We start from the raw sequence: 20476 nt of genomic DNA, 5'->3' as shown, positions 1-20476 counted from the left end.
TTTGCTGGTGGAAAATACACTATCTCCAGTTCTGAAACTCGGCACTGTGGTGTGGCTATTACCAAATACATTATTATGAGGGGGAATCTCTCTGGAGGGATCTCAGGAAGAGATGCAAAGGGATCACCATCCAGGTGATCCTAGCCAGATGCTAGGATTGAGGTGATACGGAAAACAGGAAGATACAATGAGAGGTAAAGGAGGTGCTGTGGGATTGGTGGAAGTCAACGTTTGTTTTCCTTTTTAGTGTTTATACTATTAATTTGTAAGTTTTGGATTTGTTTTTCATATGTTTGTTTTTGTGTTTTGTCTATTGTTATTTTTTGTTTTCTGTTTCTTGTTGTGTGGAAAATATTAATAAAATTTACTATTTTTTAAAATAAGAACAATGTTATGCGAGAGATCCCTAGTTGGGGCATTTTCACAAAGAGCTGATGGGCTAGCAACCACCCTGCCCAGTTGCCACCAGCTGGCTTAATATCCCCTCCCTCTTCTCTCTCCCTAAGTCTCCAGCAACCCCAAAAGCAGCTCCTCTGTGCCCCCTGGGCCCCCCATCTATGTGGACCTGGCTTACATCCCCAATCACTGCAGTGGGAAGAACACGGACCAGGAATTCTTCAAGAGGGTCCGGGCCTCCTACTACGTCATGAGCGGCAACGACCCAGGCAGCGGGGAGCCCAGTCGCGCAGTGTTGGACGCCCTCCTGGAAGGGAAGGCCCAGTGGGGGGAGAACCTGCAGGTACGGGCTGGGCTGGCTTCTCTGTGGAGCCAGTGGGGGGAGGAGAGGGCGAGAGTTTGCAAGCATACCTAAGGGCTACAGCAGAGCATGGCTCATGGAGAGCTTGCTTTCTCTGCAAAGTATGACTTCTCAGTGCAACAAGAACTGTTCACTTGAAGGGAAACTGCCTAAGTCAGTCCTGGCCCTATGCCCACCAGGCAAGCCAGTGCTCAGTTACTGCTTGGTCTCATCTGGCCAGGAAAGCATTGTCTCCATTGGCCCACCCAGCCACCTCTCCTTGGCCTAGAATAATTCTGAGCCAAGTCCAAAGAGGGAGGCCCACTTACCTCCACCAGATCTGCTCTAGCTTCTGGAAAAATTAGCTCCAACCTGCTCCTTTGACCCAACCCTGCAGCAAACCTCCTTCTGCCTCTGCAAGGGATGCTCTATTAGCTAGAGGTAGCTACCTTGTTTCCTGGCCCTGCTGTGATTGGCCAGAGCACCAGGGAAACCCCTTCCCAGCCTGTCTCTTGTGCTTCCTCAGGTGACTCTCATCCCAACACACGACACGGAAGTGACCCGGGAATGGTACCAACAGACCCACGAGAAGCAGCAGGAGTTAAGCATCATGGTCCTGGCCAGCAGCAGCACAGTGGTGATGCAGGATGAGTCCTTTCCTGCATGCAAGATCGAGTTCTGAGGCCCCCCTGGCTGCAGCAGCGCATCTCATACGTCCATCCGCCTTCCCCACCCCCCCACCATGCAGCACTGGGAGATCCATCTACTCACAGCGCAAGTCTCCTTCCTGTCCCAAATGTGGTCTGGATCTGCTGGGCACATGCTGCCTGCACATGGCTCTTGTTTGCCACCATGCCCAGGACGTGTCCAGCATGCCTGGATGTGTGTGGAGTGGAGGGACCCTCTTGGGAGCTGCTTCACTTTTCCAGATTTATTTTGCTGCCTCCGTCATTGCTGTAGAATAATTCAGCTGCTTTGATGCTGCTTGCGAAAGCGCTGCCCCCTCCCTCCCTGCTTCCTTGCCTGAGGGCTCTTCTGACCTCCAGAACTTTGTCTGACTTAGCCCACGGGGTAGCTTCAGATAGAAGCAGCACAAGAGACCAGTGAAAAGGAGGACGAGAGCAGGAAGAGAAGGAGATACACCATTCCTCAGCCTCTCAGGTGTGAAGTGAGAACTGAGCTGGGAGGAGGAGGAGGAGGAGATGATGACACAGAAAAGTGGAAACCGGCTTGCTTGCCCCCCAACACTCTGCCAAAGCTGTGCTGGAAAAAGAATCCAGCCTGGCGCACCAAGGAGTACATTGCAGAGAAGCCCTTCAGCTCTGCAGTCAGAAAATGCCAAATACTGCATCTTCAGCAGTGCCAGAGGTGAAGCTGGCCCCTGCCAAGTGACTCTGCCCTTTGGAGGAGGATCATGTTCATAAAGTCCCAGTATTTCCCTGTGAGCAAAACGGTGGCTAAAGGGGGGGGAAATTGGGGTAGGTGGGTGGGGACTGGATCCCTCTGGGGATGGAGCTGGCACTGCTGTACATACAAGGACATCCTTTCCTCCTGTTTGCTAGAACTGAGGGCCAAACCAAGTGAAGGGGGTGTTTGCAGGCTCTTCCTCCAGCTCCCCGCATGCACTGCCATTCTCCTCGCAGCTATTGCAGATAGCATTAGAGGCCCTTCAAGCTGTCAGCAGCCACAGTGAGGGCCCCCGTTTTCGTCCTCTGTGCTGCTGGCAAAGCCAGGGCTGATGGCCCAGCACATTATAGCCACAGGGAGGGAGGGAACAGCACACTTGGGAAGTCACAAATCATGGGTGTGACGCTTTGGGCAAGCTCTGAAAAAGCCTTACAGAGTCTTTGGGTGTGGCTCTTGGTCTAGGAAAGAATGTATTCAGCCCTCTTAGCTGGTCTAAATTGTTCCTGCCATCAGACTAGGAAAAAAGGAAAAAAGGAAAAGTGGAGCTGGGGAGAAACCCATAGGAACTATTTTTTCTGGTCACTGTCTATATATTTATTTTGAGTTTCTTTGGGTTGTAATTGGAACTGACCTTTTGTTGGAACTGTGTATGCTATTTTGTGTGAGTGTGTGTGTGTGCGAGTGTGTGTGTATTTAAAATATTTTTACTGTGAGCTGCCATCACCACACTGAAGGCTTCTGGGTTTCAGGGCACAGGGTAAACATCTCATTTCTAAATGCAGTAAGCTTGACAGATGATAGACAAGCCCCTGCCCCCTGCCTTCCCCCTGGCATTTGGTTCTGCAGCCTCCAGGGGCTCAGTTCCATGCTCCAGCTCCCTGCCCTGCAGGAAGGGGCCCAGCAAGCCCAATTGTTGCTTTCCTGTTGAGCTTATCCATTGTGGTTTGGGTCTTGGACTTGCCCTCATGGCTTGTGATGAGGCAGCAGCCAGAGACCAGTGCCTACAAGCCATGTATGCTCAGGCCCAGCAGCAGAGGTGGTGGGTCCCTGGGCCTGGACAGACGAGCTGCTGCGCTAACCCACCTATGAATGTGTCTATCTTAAAACTTGAAGCAGGGGCCAGTGGGATTTAGACCCACTGCTCCATCAGAGGAGAAAGTACTTCAGGGGAATATCTTCCCCCACATCCCTCCCTGCCCCATGGTTACTCAATGATCTGCTCTCCACAACCCCAATTTCCCCACCCAACCAGCTTGAGTCCTTCCCCAAAATTTGTAGTTTTGAAGCTGGCTTCAGCATCTCCCTTCTTCTCGTTCTACGGCAAACCTTGTAAAAACTGCTGTTTATAAAGAACCCAGACTGATCTCCATTAGCAATCCCACCACCACCCACCCAGAGGGACCGTTGGGTAGCCCAGGAAAGAAATGACAAGAAAGACATTGAGCTCCTGCTTCTGCTTGTTCCTGCATGGGGGCCCCAGCACGCAATTCCTCCTCTGCTGCGTCATGCTCATGGGGACCTTTCTCAAAGGCAGCAGCGGCGAGAAGGACTTCTAGCCCAGCTCCTGTTGCTACTGAATGTTGTATAAATAGAGCCCAGTGCTCCCCCCGCCATCCTCCTCTCCTCCATGTTATGTACAATCCAAGGTCCTGAGTTTCCTCTCCCCTCTCCCCTTGCATTTCTGTGTGCAACTCTCTGTAATTCTAATGATTGTAAATGGAGGGGCCTGCACTAACCAATAAAGCCACATTAACTGCGACTCAGAAGGGGCTCCTGTCCTGCTTCCACTGACTGATACACTGGCAAAGCGCCCAGCCCTGGTTCTCCACCCACCACCAAGGTCTCTTCCAGCCTTTTGGAGCTGGGCTTCTGCTCCTCCACCAGCATCCATAACCCAGTGTCTCCCCGGCCCAATGGCATTGAGCTCCATAGGTCAAGGGAAGGAGAAGGGTTGCTCTGTTCCCTCAAAGCCCCTCTGAGGGCATTCCAGAGCAGCTGCCTGCCTGGGCCTTGCTCCTGCTGCTTCCCTTGCCCCACACAGCAGAGGCCTGAAGGGGTCAGGGGAGGGCAGGCCAAAAAGTTTATCTCCTTTTTCCTTGGTGGGGAATGAACAGAACAACCTGCTTTGTTGTCCACATACCTTTTGTTCAAAACGGCATTTCCAGAAAACTGCTCAGGTTTGTTGTTTGCAGCACAGGAACAAGGATTTGGCCTCTGTTTGTGTAACGTTCCTCATGAGCCATAGAATCAAAGAATCTTAAGAGTCGGAAGGTGCCCAAGGGTCACCTAGTCCAGAGCAAAAGAATCCAGAAGAGAATGGCACCCTAGAAAACAACTGGTTTCCCTTGTAGATATGGAACACCAACAAAGAGTGCAAGAGCAGACAACCTTCTAGCTGGGCCACCAACACAGGCCAGACAGTTGGGAGACCCTCAAGGTGAGGGAAAGAGCTGCCTCCTGCAACTGTGGTTGTTGAATCCCACCTCTGAACCTGTGAAATTCTGTATCCCCATCACAACTGATTATGTGCAATTTCTTCCTCTCACTCATCCCGAATCTAGTCCAGTCCATTTCATTGGGCAGCTGTCAGTTCTAAAATTATGTGAGAGGCAGAAAAACTATCTCCACACTGTGAAACCCTCCGTAATTCTGCCCCCCACTAATTGCCTTCCCCCTCCAAACTAAACAGTCACCAATATTTGTCTTTCCTTGCATGAAGGTGTTTCAACTCGCTGGGGTAATCAGAACTGCACGCAGTATTCCATATGTACCTCCTTGATAACCACGGCAGCATGCATAGTTTTTGTTCTGTTCTTTGCGTATCAATTTACATTTACATTGGGCAGCATTTGCCATTTTCTTGCCTATTCACCAAACCTGGAGAGAACCATTTAGGGTGCTGCACAATATAATTTGCTTTTTACACACACACACCCCCAAAAAAACCCACACCAAAATGGCATCTAAGGTGGCTTCTCCTTCCAACCTCCAGATCCTTGAGGGAGAAGATAAAAAGCACCAGCACCAATGCAGGCCCTTGCCTTGTAGGAGTCGGGGGAGGAGAGAATCCCTCTCCTCTGAGAATTGCTGGTTTATTCCTACTCTCTGCTTTGTGTTGTTTAACCAGTTCCTGACCTATAAAGAAGAGCTGTCCTCTCACCCCAAGGCTGCTAAATTTGCTCAGGAGCCTTTGGCAAGCGTCTGTTAAAGCCTTACTGAAAATACAAGTATGCAGGATCCACATGTTTGTTGACACACTCAAAAGAACTCCAAAAGTCTAGCAAGGCCAGATTTGTTCGTCCATATTGGGGTAGTCAATTTAGTGCCCCCCCCATGTTGTTCAACTGGAAGAACTCCCAACATCCCAGATCGGTCAGGCAGGCTACATGGAGCCAAAAGGAACTGGCGTCCAAAAACATCTGTAAGGGAGCGTGTTAGCTCCCCTTGTTCTATATGATGCTTTGTAATTTTCACTTCAAAAACATGTTCCACCAACCACCCAGAACAGATGTTGCGATGGTGGCCAAGCTGTCCTCCTCTTTGAGCAAAATGCCCCTGCCTCAGGAAAGACTGCTTCCTTCTTACACAAACAGACCTCCAAGGGTTTTCAGACACCCTCCCTTTGTGTCTCTGATGTCCTGCAGCTTCTCTTAGCAGTTATATAGCCCTTACTGGAAACAGAGGAGGAAACAGTGCTCAGGTCCTGCTTGCAAGCTTTCCACTGGGGCACTTGGTTGGCTACTGTGAGAAGACGACGCTGGACTAGATGGGCTTCCACTGGCCTCAGCCAGCAGGTGCATTTTAAGTCCTTTCTAGTGCAGCTGCTAATTCTGCCTATGGAATCCCCTTTATACTGTGCAGCAAGAAGGCCTCTCAATGTGCAGGACAGCTGTGCTTCAGGAATTCTTGCCAGCTTAGCCCTGTTCTGTGCGGCCTCCTCCTCCTCCTCCTCCCAGACCCCCCAAGCTGCCCCCGCACAAAGGCACACCAAGAGACCCCCAAGCGGCTCCCTCCAAAGAGACACACACAAGCCACCCGTCTTAGGAGTGTCGGCGTTTTACTCCACGCACAAAATGCAGCTCCAGGGGACGGCTGTACAATCCCTCGCAAGAGAAACACAGACACATCTGAACCACGGACGACACATGCCTGGCCATGGAGCGGGGGTGGGGGAGTGGGGACCCCCAGCAGCCCCCTCTACCTGCCAGCACGAATAATATATTAAATATTTACTCTGTACTGTACACCATTTGGCATCTCATCCACGTGTTTCTAAGAAAACCTGATTTTTCCAAAGCAGCTTTGTACCCTGGCAATGGCCAGCAGGACTGGAGGACCTCCCCCCCACCGAGAGCCTCCCACCCCCACCGCTGCCGCCAGCAAGGAAGACCTCTTCAGTTCTCACACTCAGACTGCCAGGGGGACACCACTTGGGGGAGGGTGTCTCTTCAGGTTCCCCCCCCCCACTCTGCGCAGCTGCAGCCAGACACTTTGGAGAAAGAAGGCCATCCTGGCTGGGCCAGTGAGGTTCATGTCCCAGACGTGGGGGACGGCCCCAACCTCTGCTGGTACAGAGCCCATCCCCGCCAGGTGGACTCCGGGCAAGACGGGGCCCCTGGCTCAGGCAGGCAGCCTCCTGGAGGGGCAAGAAAGGTTCCCACTTGGCCAGCCTCAGTTGGCAGCAGGCCTCTCCTGCCTAAGTGCTTTCCCCAACTGGGAGAAAGGGACTGAGCAGGGCCTCCTCCCAGGTGGCCTCTCCTGAGCCAGTTTCCGCTGCTGCCGCCTCCCCTTCCTCCTCCTCCTCTGGCAGGTCCAGCTCCCTCCGTCCTTCGCTTGCCTGCCCTTCCCTTGCACCTCTGCTGCTCCCGACTTCCAGCAGCTCCAGTGCTGCGGGCAGCTGCTCACTCTCTTCCCCCACCACCACAGCCGCCACCTTCTCTTCCTCCTGGGGTGAGGCAGCCTCCTCCCCTCCCTCCAGTTCCTTCTGCAGTAAGGTTGTGGCTGCCTGCCCGCCAGGCTCTGTCTCCTCCTTCTCCTCCTGCGCTGAGGCTTCCCTGGCAAGGCTCTGCTCTTCTCCCTTCTCCCTGAAGGCTCCGTTGTTGCCCGGCTGGCTCCCCTCCATGGGCCCTGCCAGCCGCTCCTTGCTGGTCTGCGAGACGAAGCTGAAGCGGGGGCAGCTCTCCACAGAGGAGGTGGGCGACGAAGGGCCTGCACTGGAGACGGTGCTGGAGGGGCCGCTGCTGTCTGCAAGGGAATCAGAACGAGGTGGTCATGGGGGGGGGGAATGAGGTGCTAGGAATACCCCCCAAGCTACTTGTAAACCCCTTCCTTGGCACCGTCACAGCTTTGGGCACAGGGCCTGGCAACTGTCCCACCCTGAAGAATGCCAGGAGGATCCCAGGGCAGCGTCTAATAGTAGCCACACAATCTGGGTGGGGTGGGGGTGCATATTACCCCAAGCAGAGTCAGGGTGAGGGTCCCATCCTGTCCAGCCCGCAGGTTAGATCTGCTGGCTTTGCCCCCTCCCACTAGGGAAGAGCTGCCCTGCCCAACTCCAAGCGCCAGGAAGGTCTGGGCTCAGGGCCTCTGGCAACCTTGCAACCAGCCCAGTCTACCTAGCTGATGCTGATGCCACCCCCAGCCCCCGTTCCTTCTGTTCCCATTGGCTGGGATTCCTCCTGCTGGCACAAAGCCCACCCCAAAGACCTGCAATGTCCCCTTGGGCAGCCTTGCCTGTTTGTCCATGTCTATTCCATCAAACTGCTCCTCCCTCCCAAGCCCCGTGCCTACTTACACCAGGGGGGCTTGTCTGAGCGGGGGCGTAGAGGCAGAGAAGAGGAGAGAATCTGCTGCGGCGTCAAGTCCTCGCCTGGCCCCTGGCTCTCCATCAGGGATTCCAAGAGCGCTGCAGGACAGAGGAGGAGGACAACACTGTGAGCCCCTGGCAAGGGCCTGCTTCTAGGCACCACCCCTTCTGCCCACCCCCACCTTAGAGTCAAAGATGCCCCTTGCTCAAGCTAACCTTTGAGGGGCCTGGGGTTTTCCTGGTGACCAGGAAGGCACTTCTGCCGAAGCCCCCAGGTATTCCCCCAGCCCAGGCCAGCCCCCACACTTCTCCTATTTTAGCCAAATTCTGCTCATCTATCACATGCTTCGCAGTAAACATAAATGTCTTTTTCACTCTCAAGCTTTCCTTAGCTGATTAAGGGCTTCTCTCCTATATCCTGCAGCTCCTTAGCTCATGCAGCTGCAATACCAAGACACCAAAGGGTCTCTGTGCTGAGATGGGGTGCCCTTTCGGTGGTGGCACCCCAGAAAATGGGTATTCTATTTTCGTGTGCAGTGAAATGTGTTGCTTCTACACAGCTGGGCAAAGCTGCTTTGGAAAACATGGGTGCTGCCCTGCGGGAAGCCCTGGGGCAGAAGGGGGCTCAGTTTGAGGGGGTGGCCACCTGGGACCCCAGCACAGTGCCCAACCTGCCTGCCTGTGATGGTACCTGGGGCAGCTCCTGGGTGGGGAGTGCTGGTGCTGCAGGTCCTGGAGACGGCCGTCAGGAAGCTGTTGACCTGGCGCAGGGAGAGCGAGTTGTGCAGGGTCTCCAAGGGGTAGATGCTGGGCACCATGGAGCAGCCTTCAAAGCCTGTAGGCAGAGCAGACCCCCCACCCAGCGTCAAGGACCTCTGCAGAGGAGAAAACCCAGTGGCAGCTGCCTCCCCACCAGACGCCCACAATAAGCCCAACGTCCCCCTCGAGCCACAGGCATGGAGCCCCCAAAACACACCAAAGAGCAGGCCAGACCCAGCCCAGCATCTCAGAAGCAAAAGCACGCAGGGGCTGGGAGGAAAACCTGGAGCTCTCCTAACCCACCTTCCCGCTGCCTGGCTGCCGCTCCTCCTTGTCCCTGGGGAAGGCAAAGCCCTTCCTTGGCACCTGGAGCCCTGAACAGACCCCCCAAAGGTTCTTCTCGACTTGCCTAGGGGGCTGTTAGAGGTGATGCGACAAACTTCAAAACCAGTTTGCCCAGGGACTCTAGTGGTGCACCATAACTGGTCCTGGGGATGGCAGCCCCAGCCTCCCCAAACTTTGGGCAGCCATTCTCAGTCTCCAGTTCTGTGTTACCCCTGCTGGGTGAACTGGCATTTCTAACCCTGGAGCTATTCCAGCAGATGGGAGAGGGAGAGCGTTAGGGTTAGGGATATACTGTGGAACCTCAGCTTCCTGCCTCCTGGTTCCCATGGAAGGGAAGGATGAAGCCCCTGCCCCTGCCACTCTGTTTCTGAAATGTCCCATCAACAACAGTTTGCTCATTCTTTTCTTACAAAGCATTTCTGAAAATTTTAGAGCAGATCACCGCTTTGTTCTCCACACAACAGACACACACACTTGGTTCCTTGCTCCCTTTCCAGTATCGCCCCCTACCCCCACCCTACAGGACCTGTGCTTCTATGCAGCCTGTGCCCCACACAGAGCCTGCTCCAAGCTGGGAGCAAAGCTTGGCCAGGAAGGGATAAGAAGGGCAGAGGGGTTGGGCCTGAACAGTGTTCGAAACTCCCATTGTTCTAGGCGCATTTTGTGACAGGGAATTTCATTAGCATGAACAGTTCTGAGCTCTGGGTGCAGTACTGTGCCTAAGATTTCAGATTAAAACTGCAGACTGCATCCCCACTTCCAGCTACTCTCTGAAGACTGGAGAAGAAACCCTATTAAGAATATTAGGGGGGGTGGGCAGGGGAAGGACTAGACCATGTCAAAAATGAACAGAATATTTTAGCTGCAGTTCATACTTTTTCAGCTTTGCATTCTTGTTATTGAAAAAATGCACCTAGTCCTAGACATTCTTGTGCCCTTAACCTAGGTTTAAGGTGCCATTTAACTCCTAGCTTTCATTTCTCAGTTTATAACAGTGAGCCTGGGCAGAGGCCTCTGCACTCCCAGAGGAGTTGGGGGTCCAGAGCCCCCCGCCCTTTGTCAGTCAGCCAGCCCCACCATGCACTGAGCTCCGGAGTCAAGGCCCTCATGGCTTAGAGCTATACAGTCTGCAAATAGCTGCTCAGGAGCTGCCTCCCACCTGCAGGCTGTTTAGGTGCCCCATCCAGGAGGTGGCTTTTGTCACTGCAGCACCTGAGCAGAGGATGCTGCAGAATGCTCAGCAATACTCCAGTGGGTCTGCATGGAAGGGAAAGGGCTGCATCAGGCAAGGAAGCCTGGACTCCAGTGCCTCACGTCGGTCAAACCAGCAGAACATCTGCTAACCAATTCTGGCATAACAAACCAACATTCGACCGTTTTAAGGAGAGCTGAGCCAATTTTCTGAAGCTGCAAAATCTGTATTTATGACCCAAGAAACTCTTAGGAAGCCACTGTGCAAATTATACACAAACCTGAAACTGTTCCTCTCTTGGACGCTGAGCACCACTCGGGGGGCGCTTTGCACCAGTCCAAAAGAGCTGCTGGCTTTTAAACTGCAGGGACTTGTGCTGCAAACAAGGCAGGGTTGTGAAAGGAGCCTGCAAGTGAGCCTCCTCTCCCCGGGAAGGGAACGGCGCCAGTGGAAGAGAAGCTCCCGCCCAGAAGACGCAGGCCAAAGGGAGGGGAGGCCTGGTCCTCTTTCCCACTGAGCTGCCCTGATAGTGGAACTCAAACCAGCCTGGCCATCACGCAGGGGCAGACAGAAGGAAGAAGGCCATTCCTGGGCAGTGTTGGTCTGCAATGACCCAAGCAGTAGACTCCTCTGGAAGACAAGCCAGGCATCTTGCAGGCAGCTGCCAACCTCCCCGACCTGCAGGTTCCCGGTCAAGAGCCACCTGGGCAGCTTTGCCCTAAAATCAGGCTTTGGCCTCCTGGGAAGAAAGCCCAGCCCAGTGCTCAAAGCCATGCAGAGAGTGGCTGGGCCTGTGTGCCAGGGTGGGAAAGAGGAAGGGAGGGTGCCTATGGGCCTGCCCAAGAGCCCTCCATCCTTCAAGTCCCACACTGCTCCCCCTTGGCAGGTTGTGGGGCAGGGAAGCTGCTTTGCCCATGCAACACAATTCCGACACTCACACATGCACACTCTGCAAGGGTTTTGGCACCAGGTGCAGAACAGCCTGGGCTGGCTGGGGAGACAACGCCCAGGGTCTGGGGGGCTCCCAGAAGCCAAACCAAACCTCATGCAAAGAAGCAGTGGCAGCAACAGCAGCAGCAGGGGCAGCCCTTCCTCAGACGCCCGGCTTCCATGGGGGGGGGGGCGCAAGTGAGACCCACCAGGGCTCACAGCCTTTCCAGGTAGCCAGGAATTTAGCTGTTTTTTTAAAATGTTGTGTTTTAACATTGCTGTAGCCCAGTGAAGAGGAGCAGGGAAAGAATCGGCAGGACAAGAGAAGAGGTTTCCTGGCTGGCCTCCTCCAGGCAAAGGGCAGCTGGGCAGGGGAGGGAGGGAAGCAGCCCCTGAAGAGGCAGAGCCACAGGGACCCCCTAGGCGGGGAGGGCCCAGCCAAGGAGGCCCCCAAGGCACCATGCAGTGCCATGCCGTACCGTCAAGGCTCTCCAGGTCCCCCCGGCCAGAGACCAGCCAGTCCCGGAAGAGGCGGAAGTGGTAGGAGCACTGGCGGAGGTGATGTGCCAGGGCGGCATCCAGGAGGGAGGCGGGCTGGCTGGCGGCAAAGTCAGAGGAAAAGTGGCGCAGCAGCAGCCGCCCGCAGGGGCCTTCCAGCTCATCTGGGGGGAGGGGCCACAAAGGGTGAGTGGGGGAGGGGCACAGCAGAGCCAAAGCCAAGGCAACAGAGGGGGGAAGGGCAGGGGGAGGGAGGAAGCCCAGCTCGGATCATGGAAGAGCATGGGGAGGGAGGACAGCTGCCAGCACCACCCGCCACGGAGCAAACTCTGTTCCCACTTCAGAGACAACACAGGCAAACACTTTCTGGGCACCTAAAGACCCTTTGAGACATTTGGCAGAAGCATTGTCTGGTCAGCACCAATTCAGTTTCCATAAAATCATCAGAAGAACCCAAAGGGCCTGGCATCCTCTTCCCACAGTGGCCAACCAGATGTGCCTAAGGGAAGCCCCCATTTGGAAGAAACCCTCCCCCAGGCAGAAATAGCCAGTCAGGAGGAGAAGTTGGCCTTGCTGATCGGCAGGCAAGGAAGGGGCATGTAAGCCTACAGCCTTTGAGTCTCTCGCTCCTCGTCCCTCCCCCCCCCCCGCCGCCGCCCCCCAGCGGCTCTGGGCTGCCCCTCCTCCTCAGAGTCCCTCCAACACTCATTCTCAAACCTCACATGGGCTGCAAAGGACTCCACTGAGCAAAATGTGGGAGTGCCCCTCCACTGGCAGCCAGCCACAGGGGAGGCAGGGATATTCATCAACTCTACTGAGGGGAGAATTGCACTCAAGCACCATAGACAGTGGTTTTCAAAACCTTGCTTTTAACTCCTAGAAACCGAAAAGCCCAATTGTTAAATGAATAAATTGTAGAACTACAGAAGCACCAGATATGAGGCTCGGAGTTTACAACCAGCCCTGTCTTCCATCCCTCCAGTGATCTAAGCAAGACTTTTTGCTAGCTGGCAAATAACAGAAGAGGGAAGCAAAGAAGAAAGTGACAATAAGCACAAAGGAAAGGGAGATGATTGAGGCTTAGAAAGAGTTTGCAGCCCTCTACTTTAGCAAGCAGAAACAGAAGGAACCTGTCTTTTCCAGAAGTGAAAAGACTTGGAAATCTCTCTAATGCAATTAGTATGTTTTACTCTGAAAGAAAACCTTCCCCAAGGGGCTGCGGGCAGCTTTCCCCACCCCAATTTCCACCCACCAGACACCTCCAAGCCTGCCCAGGGCCAGCCAAGACCTCCTGCAGTCGGGCAAGAGCCAGACACCCCAGCAGAGGCAAAGACCCCCATGAGAAGAGAGTGGCACCTCCCCGCCTCTGAACCCGCACTGCCCAGCAAGACCTGTTGCCTGGGGGTGGGAGAACTGGAGGGCTGGCAGGCAAGCAAGCAAGCAAGCAAGCAGACAAGCAGCCTAAAGAGAGGGGGGAACTGGACAAGGCTCTCTCCCCACTCTGGGTCACAGCGAGGGGGGAGCAGCTGGTACCCCATAGGCTCTCTCTCATCAGGTCACTCCAGCTGGGGGGGGGGCAGGTGCATCATCTTGCCCTCCCTGCTGCTGCTGTTTATGTGTTGAGGGGTCCCTCTGCTCCCGCCCCATCCCTGTGAGAACACAGAAGGGAGAGCCAAGAGGGTGGTTAGTGGCGGGAGCAGGGGGGGGGACAGCACAGCACAACACAGCTGCCCACTCATGCACGCGGGGATGGAAGACATAGGAAGGGTGGAGGGAGCAGGAGGAGCGGGGAGGGGCGTCAAATTAAGAAGCAAACGTACCGTTAGTTGGATGCTTTGCAAATGACACAGAAAACCGCTTTACAGCTGGCATAGACAAGAGCTCTGAGGAAACAAGATGAGAGCATCGCGTCAGTTAGGCGCACATCTGCTTGTGGCGCCCCCTGCTGGAAGCACAGGCCCACCGCAGGAAGGGGCCTCACCCCACACTAGACTGCCCTCCCCCAGGAGGTTGCTGGGAGGAGCAACATGCACAAGGGACGGTTCGACACACACACACAGAGGGGCAATGGGCACCACAGGACAGCGGCGCAACAGCGGAGACCGAAGACAAGCACTCCCCAGATGGGTCCCATGGGAGAGAAAGGCAGAGGAGGAGGGCAGTAGCCCCTGCTTCTTCAACCTCCCTGTCCAGAGCCACAATGAAGGGTGCAGGAATACTCCACAACATTCTACTGGCCAAGGACCAGCACCAGTCCAGCTCCTTCACCTGTCAATATCCCTGAGTTGGGTCAGGCAGTGTTACTGACACCCCTAAGCTTCTGGTTGGGAAAGAAGAGAAAGCACCCACCACACAACCCTGTGGAGAATCACCCCAGCATGGTGCTAGGAGCAGCCCCTAAGAGGCCAACCTTAGTAGCCCACAAAAACAGGCTTTCCCTTCCTCTGACACACCAACCCAGGCCTCAGCAACTGCTGCAGAATCTCTCTCTCTCTTTCAACAACCAAGCAAATGCAAGAAGCCAAAAATACCTCAGGAGGACCAGAAAGTGCCAGAAGAGGCTCAGAAAGTTCTTGAGCAGCTCCCCAACTATTTGAGAGCCATGCTTCAAGCCCAGTTTGCAAGACAGGCTAGTCACAACAGGGCTGGAGCCGAGAAGAATTCTTCGCTGCAAGCGGCAGAAAGCAAGCCCCTCTCAAACAGGGAAGGTGTTATTTGGTGTGAAAACCCTGCCAGGACTTTATAACAACCTTGTTATGAAGGCTGAAGGCAGCTGCCAGAGGAATAAACCCCAAGAGAGACCCAGTAAATGCCACTGAAGAGGAGGAGAATCATCCCTGCAGGCTGTTTGGCAGAGACTTGCAGAGCGGCAACCCCGTCTCCTGTTCTGCTTCACCTGAAAAGCCAACCCAGCTGCTCACCCTGCCCCACCCTGCCGCCCATAACAACTCCTGGCACTCTGGGATGGGGAAGGAGTACTATACTAGTGAGGCTGATCCCTGAGAGCTTCAAACCTGCTCTCCATCCCCCTGCTAATGGATGCCGTGACTAAGTCTGCTTCTCCGTCCTTATGAGGACCTGTGGTGTTGGTGAGACCAGGCAGCTCCAGGCAAGAGGCCCTCAGGATGTGGAGACGCCTCCTCCCAGCCCTGCTCTCCGAGGACCCAAGAGGGCAAGGGGTTCCTCGGAGTGCTCAGCCCCCAAGCTTCCCTGGAGCCTCCCCGCCAAGCGCCCAGCCCCAAGCCTCAGGATGTCTTCAGAGGGTGCACCTACCATCTTTGTATAGAAAGCTGGAGGCGAACTTCTTCCCGTGGCTGCGGGCATAATCCTGGAGGTTGGGGGCACTGGAGGAGCCCCCCAGGACCGTGGTGCTGAAGAGACCCGTGCACTGCGACCCTGAAAAGGTCCAGCCTGCTGTTAGTATCACACGTGTGTGCACAAACACCCCCCCCACACACACACACACATGCAGCTCAGGCAACCCAGGTTAGTGGGGCAGAAAGCAGCAGAGCAGCCCTTGCAGGAAGAGGCCCAAAAAGGTGCCGCAGCCCCCGATTGCCACCGTCCCATCCCCCCAAGTGGCAAAGGAAGAAGCAGAGAGGGGGTCTGCAGCTCCTAAATCTGCTCTGAAGGGCAACACAAAACAGAGGAGCAGGGACAGACCTCTGCGGCCCAGGGCACAGCCAGCCTGCTCCAGCTTCTCAAAGCCTCACCGTCTTCTCTCAGCTCACATGCTGTGGCCAGAAGCAATGGTCAGTGGTCCCGCACACAAGCCCAGGACCGGACCAAAACACTCCCAAGCCCGAGGGACAGAGGAAGAGGCTGATCTTCACCACCCAGACAGAGAGCCCTGTGGCTCAGAGCAAGGGCAGGTGCAGGTGCAAGAGGGAGCATCACAACACAGGTTTGGGTGTGGAGTGGGGTGGGTGGGCTTTTACTGGCTCAGGTAAGCACCGTGATTGGACCACATGCCATGTTCCCCCACCAGCAAGGCCAGGTAGAGCAGGCTGGAGTGTTCACCACCCCTAATTTAGACTACAGGCCAAGAGTGCAGGTGATTTAGCAAGCAGCCTGTTACGTAAGGAGAATAACGGTCTCAAGGTGCAGCTAAGCAGGCTTGGGTGCTGGATCAGTGCCCAGATTCAAACAGATGGCACAAAACACAAACACTGCACCCTCCAATTTTGCCCTTGGAGAAGCTCCTTCCTCCCACCTCTGTCTTTGGCTCTGGGGAGATGGGAAGGGGTCCCCTGGCCAGCGACCTTCTTTTGGAAAGGAAGGGCCTGTGAGGAAGCCCCCGAATCTGCCCCCGCCTCAGAAAAAGGGCTCTAAATCAGAACCTGCCTTTTTTTCTTGAGTGATTGCACACGAACGAGGCATTTGGAAGACAACTCATGTCTTGGCGGTAGGGTTCTCCACCGCCAGGGCTTTTTCAATGAGACAGGGGCTATTATTCTTCTTCCGTTAAGATGTAATATTCATTCATTACATGAATATAGCTCCTTTCATTTTGCGGGGAGGGGGTCATTCCTATGTGCCAGGGAAACAGCCTGCCAAAGCTGGAGGGCACAGGGTGGCCACTGCCATTGCTTCTTCACCCGAGAAGGGCTGGTAAAAATCCATTTATGTGTTTCTGCCCCCCCCCCTTAAATCCCAAAGGTTTTTTTTAAAAAAAGAAAAACCACATTTAGCCCTCAGGCCAAGACTCCCTGTCCCTCCTGCTGATTGTCAGAAACTGCCTGCCTACCTACCTGAGACATTCCTTGCCTGGACTCTCAAAATGTCTGTGAGATCCCAGAGCAGCACCACAGGAGAAAAGGCCAGCTAGAGAAGGGAAGGGAGCGCAGGGCCTCAGGCAGCCCAGGCTCAGGGGGAGGGGGGCACTTTACAGAGACAGCCTCAGATCCTATCTGGCTGGGAGAAAAAAAACATACAAAATCCTAGGCAGGAAATCCCACCCACTGACCCACCAGGATTGTCAACAGAGGGAGAGAGAGAACAGAGAAGTTCCTACCTAACCCGCTCTGCTTCACTTCTGAGGAATGCCGCGAGTAGGAGAAGAGGCGATAGCCACCTGCCTTGGAGGAAGATTCAGACAGCACCTGTGGAAAACAAGCACTCAGGTGGCTCTGGAGGCCTCTGGCACCTTGGCCGGGGGCAGCAGCAGCGAGGGACAAACTGGGAGACAGAAAGTGGTTGTGGGGCAGAGGAGGAAGCAGCTCTTGGAGGAGGGAAAAAACACCTCCCCTCCTTCTGGGCCACGACATCTGGGGATCCTCCCTCTAGAAGATGCAGGCAAACCCACCATCCAGGCATCTTAACAGCTTTGGTTATAAGCACAAATGTTTTGGTAGAAGTAAAGAACAATACATTCTCTTGTCTTCGTTTTCAGGTGGATTTTTCATTGTCCTGGCAGGCATCTCTCCCCACACACTCACTTACTCTCTCTCTCTCTCTCTCTCTCTCTCTCTCTCTCACACACACACACACACACACACACAGACACACACATACACGGCCTGTCTAGCCCCTCTACTCTACCTCCATGGAGCCGGTCTTGCGGTTGCGGATGAGAGGGGATCTCCGCTGGACGTAGATGGGTTCCAGGGGTGGAGAGGAGAGGTGCTGGGCTTGGTCCATCTCCACAATGGCCTTGGGCTTGGCCAGCTCCTCCAGGCTCCCCTCCTCCGGCTTCTTGGCTTCCTTCTGCAGGAAAGCAGCACAAGGGGGTGGGTGTGTAAAGGGCATTGCCTTGGACTGAGAACTGGAAGTGAGGGGAAACTTTAGGCAGCAAAAAGGAGGCTGGAGGCAGTGGTGCAGAGGTGGGAACCTCAGGCCTGGGGTAGAATGTGGGCCCCTTTCTCTGGCCCCTGGCATGCTCCCCAAGCCCAGACTGGCCCTGTGTTGCACAAGGGTTTCTGCCTCTCGCATGCCTGTATCCAGAACAGGCTCTGTGTGTGAAGATGTACAGAAATGGGCCTACTGTACGAAGGGGAAATTTGCATCCTCCACTTAGGTTTTGGTCCCGCCCACTAATGGCATGTGGGCCCAGGAGGGAAGGGAGCCCTTGGGCTGGGAAAGTCTCCCCCCTGCCCCACACTGTGAGGAAAGAGGTCAGCCAGGGAGAACAGAGACTTTCTTTCTAGTAATACTATCATTGTGATAATGCAGAACTCAAACAAGGCACCTTCAGTCACTCGGATGTGCCTCCACCATTAGCCTGAGGTAAAATGGGTGGCAGAATCTCTTTCCTCAGGGCAGAGCAAGACACACACCCCAGACAGGCAGCGTCCACCCTCTCTCTCCCTCCTCTGGTAGTCAGAAGGGATCTCTCAGCACCTGCGCCAGATCAGGTCAGAGCTGCCCTTCATTCCACCTTCCCAGCAGATGGCCATTCCAGCACCGTCTGGGAGCAACAGGGTCAGACCAGCTGCCTTACAAGCGGCTTTGTTCCCAGCAGCCTCAGAGGCCATGGACTCACCTCTGCGGAAGCCGGGCGGAAACCAGAGCCTGCCGGGGCGCTGCCGTCCTCCTCACAGCCCTTCACCCCTGGGCTGAAGTGCAGCTCCACGTGGAACCTCTCCTCAGAGGAAGGGTCCTGCCAAGAGAGCAGTGAGGCTCTGCTGGAGAAGAAGTCACAGTGGCTTGGCCACTCGGCCTCCCCCCCCCCACCCGCCAGCTTCCTCCTCCTCCTCCTCTGCTCCCTCACCTTGTTGTTGTCCTCGTACAGCATGATGACAATCTGCGTCATGTAGTTCAGCTCTGAGATGGCGCTCAGGTAGTCCATGGCCCTCTGCCATTGAGGGTCTTTCGATTCCTGAAAGGCAAGAGGAGGACCGGGGCAGGCAGGATTAAAGGGCCTGGAAGGGGCGGGCTCAGCATTGAAGGGACCTGGAAGGAGTCTAGCGCTCCTTCCCCCAGTGAATTTGGCATAAACCCTCCTGAAGGGGTTCAGCACAAGGCAGACTTTGCAGCCCACAGCTTTTCTTCCTAGCATTGGCCAAAAAACCCACTGTGCTGTGGACCCTTTCAGATGAACCAGCTCCAACCAATTCTCAGGACATGCCAAAATCCAGGTGACCGTCTAGCAGAAGCAAGTGGCTTGACTCACCAACACACACACACACACACACACACACACACACACACAGTCCATGGAATAGCCTCTTTCTCCCATAACTGCCCCCCTGAGCTGCCCAAAGACACCCTTGCCCTGATGGCAGAAGGTGCTCTCTTCCCTTGGTAGCTGGCCTTGGCCTTCCCATTATAAAGTCTTAATGGAGGCTGACTGGTTAAGTATTTCTATGTAAACTGCTTTGAGGGTTCACCTGAAAAGCACATCTATAAATGATATTCAATGACTAATGGGTCAAACCAGGGAGGTGAACTACTGAGCAAGTCTTCCAAGGATGGCTCAGAGGACCAGGCTGCAGGGAGCATCTTCCTGTGTCCTGTCCCGTCCCCCGTCCCCCCCGCATGTTTGGAGGACAGTTCAGGCCCACCCTCCAGACTCTTGAACGAAATTCAAGGCCGACTCTCTGGAGCCACCAGCAGAGGGCGCTGCCAGAGTTATCAGGAGACAAAGGGTTCCCCCTTCAGCAGAGGGCACTGGAGAGCCCTGGGTCAGCCCCTGTCCATGGCCAAAACACACACACACACACACACAACACCATGGCTGGCTCTGGCTCACTTACATCCAGGAGGCCCCCATAGCGGAAGATGCTGAGCAGGGAGTGGACGTGGCTCTCGCTGGTGAAGTACAAGCGTGTCCGGACATGGCGCCCCGGAGACAGAACTCCCCTCGAGTACCTAGAAGGAGAGCAGTCAAAGCAGTGAGGGGACCAAAACCTCACCAACAATTCTGGGAGTTCTGTCACCAAGAGGGCTTGGAGGCGAACGCAGATTCACAAGGAGAAAAAGACAGACGTCTTTTGGAAAGAGGGCAATCACTGTCCCCATTACTCTGCAATTTGGTCTTGGAAGTTTTGTTTAGAGACACTAGACAAGACGAAAGAATTTGGGGAGCAAAGATTTAAAAAGAAACTTGTAAGTTACAGGCATTTGCTGATGATTTGATGATAGTATTGGAAAATCCACTACAGGGAACAGAGACTTTTCTGGATAAATTAAATGAGTTTGGTACACTAGCATGCTTTAAGGCTAATCAGCAGAAAATGAAAATGCTAATAAAGAATATGACAACTGAAGACCCAAAGATTTTGATGAAGAAAACGGGGTTTCAAATTAATAAAAAGGTAAAGTATTTGGATATTACCATGACAAATGCAAATTGTATGTCGTTTCAAAATAATTATGTTAAGACATGGGCTGAAATTAAACAAGATATATCAAGATGGGAGAAACTAAAATTGTCAAGTTAGGCAGGATTTCTGTGTTAAAGATGAATGTCTTGCTTAGAATGAGATTTTTTGTTTCAAACAATATCTATTTTGACCCCTGATATACGATTTAAACAATGGCAAAAATCTTTATCTACGTTTGTATGGCAGGGGAAAATGTGAGTTAAATCTGAAGTTCTGCAAGACGCAAAGGGGAAAAGACAGGGCTTGCCTGACTTGAAATTGTATTTTGTAGCTTGATGCTTAGGATGGATGAAGGAATGGATGACATTGAGAAACTTTTGGAATTAGGACACGACAAGGCTTGGATAGCATGGATATCTGTGGTACGATACAGTTAAAGTAAATGCGTTATGCACAAACACCCATCCGCCCCCAAATGAATTTCACTACAAGAAGCTTTCTACAGAAAAGAGTTGACAGGCAAAGAGAAATGGTTAACC

The 20476-nt window shown here is 54.0% G+C and overlaps 2 protein-coding genes across 9 annotated transcripts in view; one reads left to right on the top strand and one right to left on the bottom strand.

The window, feature by feature from the left end:
- The window catches only part of MAP1A (microtubule associated protein 1A), a 35428-nt gene extending 31519 nt beyond the window's left edge, over positions 1-3909 (top strand). For both annotated transcript variants that reach the window (XM_081840535.1, XM_081840536.1), the window contains 2 exons: positions 507-739; positions 1263-3909. In XM_081840535.1, coding sequence (XP_081696661.1) covers positions 507-739; positions 1263-1418 — 389 coding nt within the window. In that variant the 3' untranslated portion in view covers positions 1419-3909. The remainder of the gene's footprint in view (positions 1-506; positions 740-1262) is intronic.
- Positions 3910-6181: 2272 nt separating this feature from the next.
- PPIP5K1 (diphosphoinositol pentakisphosphate kinase 1) overlaps positions 6182-20476 on the bottom strand; it is a 35680-nt gene continuing 21385 nt past the window's right edge. For 3 of the 7 annotated variants that reach the window (XM_081840540.1, XM_081840541.1, XM_081840539.1), the window contains 11 exons: positions 19368-19482; positions 18383-18490; positions 18155-18271; positions 17215-17379; positions 16688-16775; positions 14947-15069; positions 13494-13556; positions 11655-11837; positions 8641-8784; positions 7938-8048; positions 6182-7387 (listed from right to left, as the gene is read on the bottom strand). In XM_081840540.1, the coding sequence (XP_081696666.1) occupies positions 6840-7387; positions 7938-8048; positions 8641-8784; positions 11655-11837; positions 13494-13556; positions 14947-15069; positions 16688-16775; positions 17215-17379; positions 18155-18271; positions 18383-18490; positions 19368-19482 (1765 nt within the window). In that variant the 3' untranslated portion in view covers positions 6182-6839. The remainder of the gene's footprint in view (positions 7388-7937; positions 8049-8640; positions 8785-11654; positions 11838-13493; positions 13557-14946; positions 15070-16687; positions 16776-17214; positions 17380-18154; positions 18272-18382; positions 18491-19367; positions 19483-20476) is intronic. The other 4 variants (XM_081840542.1, XM_081840543.1, XM_081840544.1 and 1 more) reach the window with 4 other exon arrangements.

The sequence above is a fragment of the Podarcis erhardii genome (genome assembly GCF_964252035.2).
Source record: "Podarcis erhardii genome assembly, chromosome: 14".
NCBI lineage: Eukaryota > Metazoa > Chordata > Lepidosauria > Squamata > Lacertidae > Podarcis > Podarcis erhardii.
This window is presented reverse-complemented; position numbering and strand designations above follow the sequence as displayed.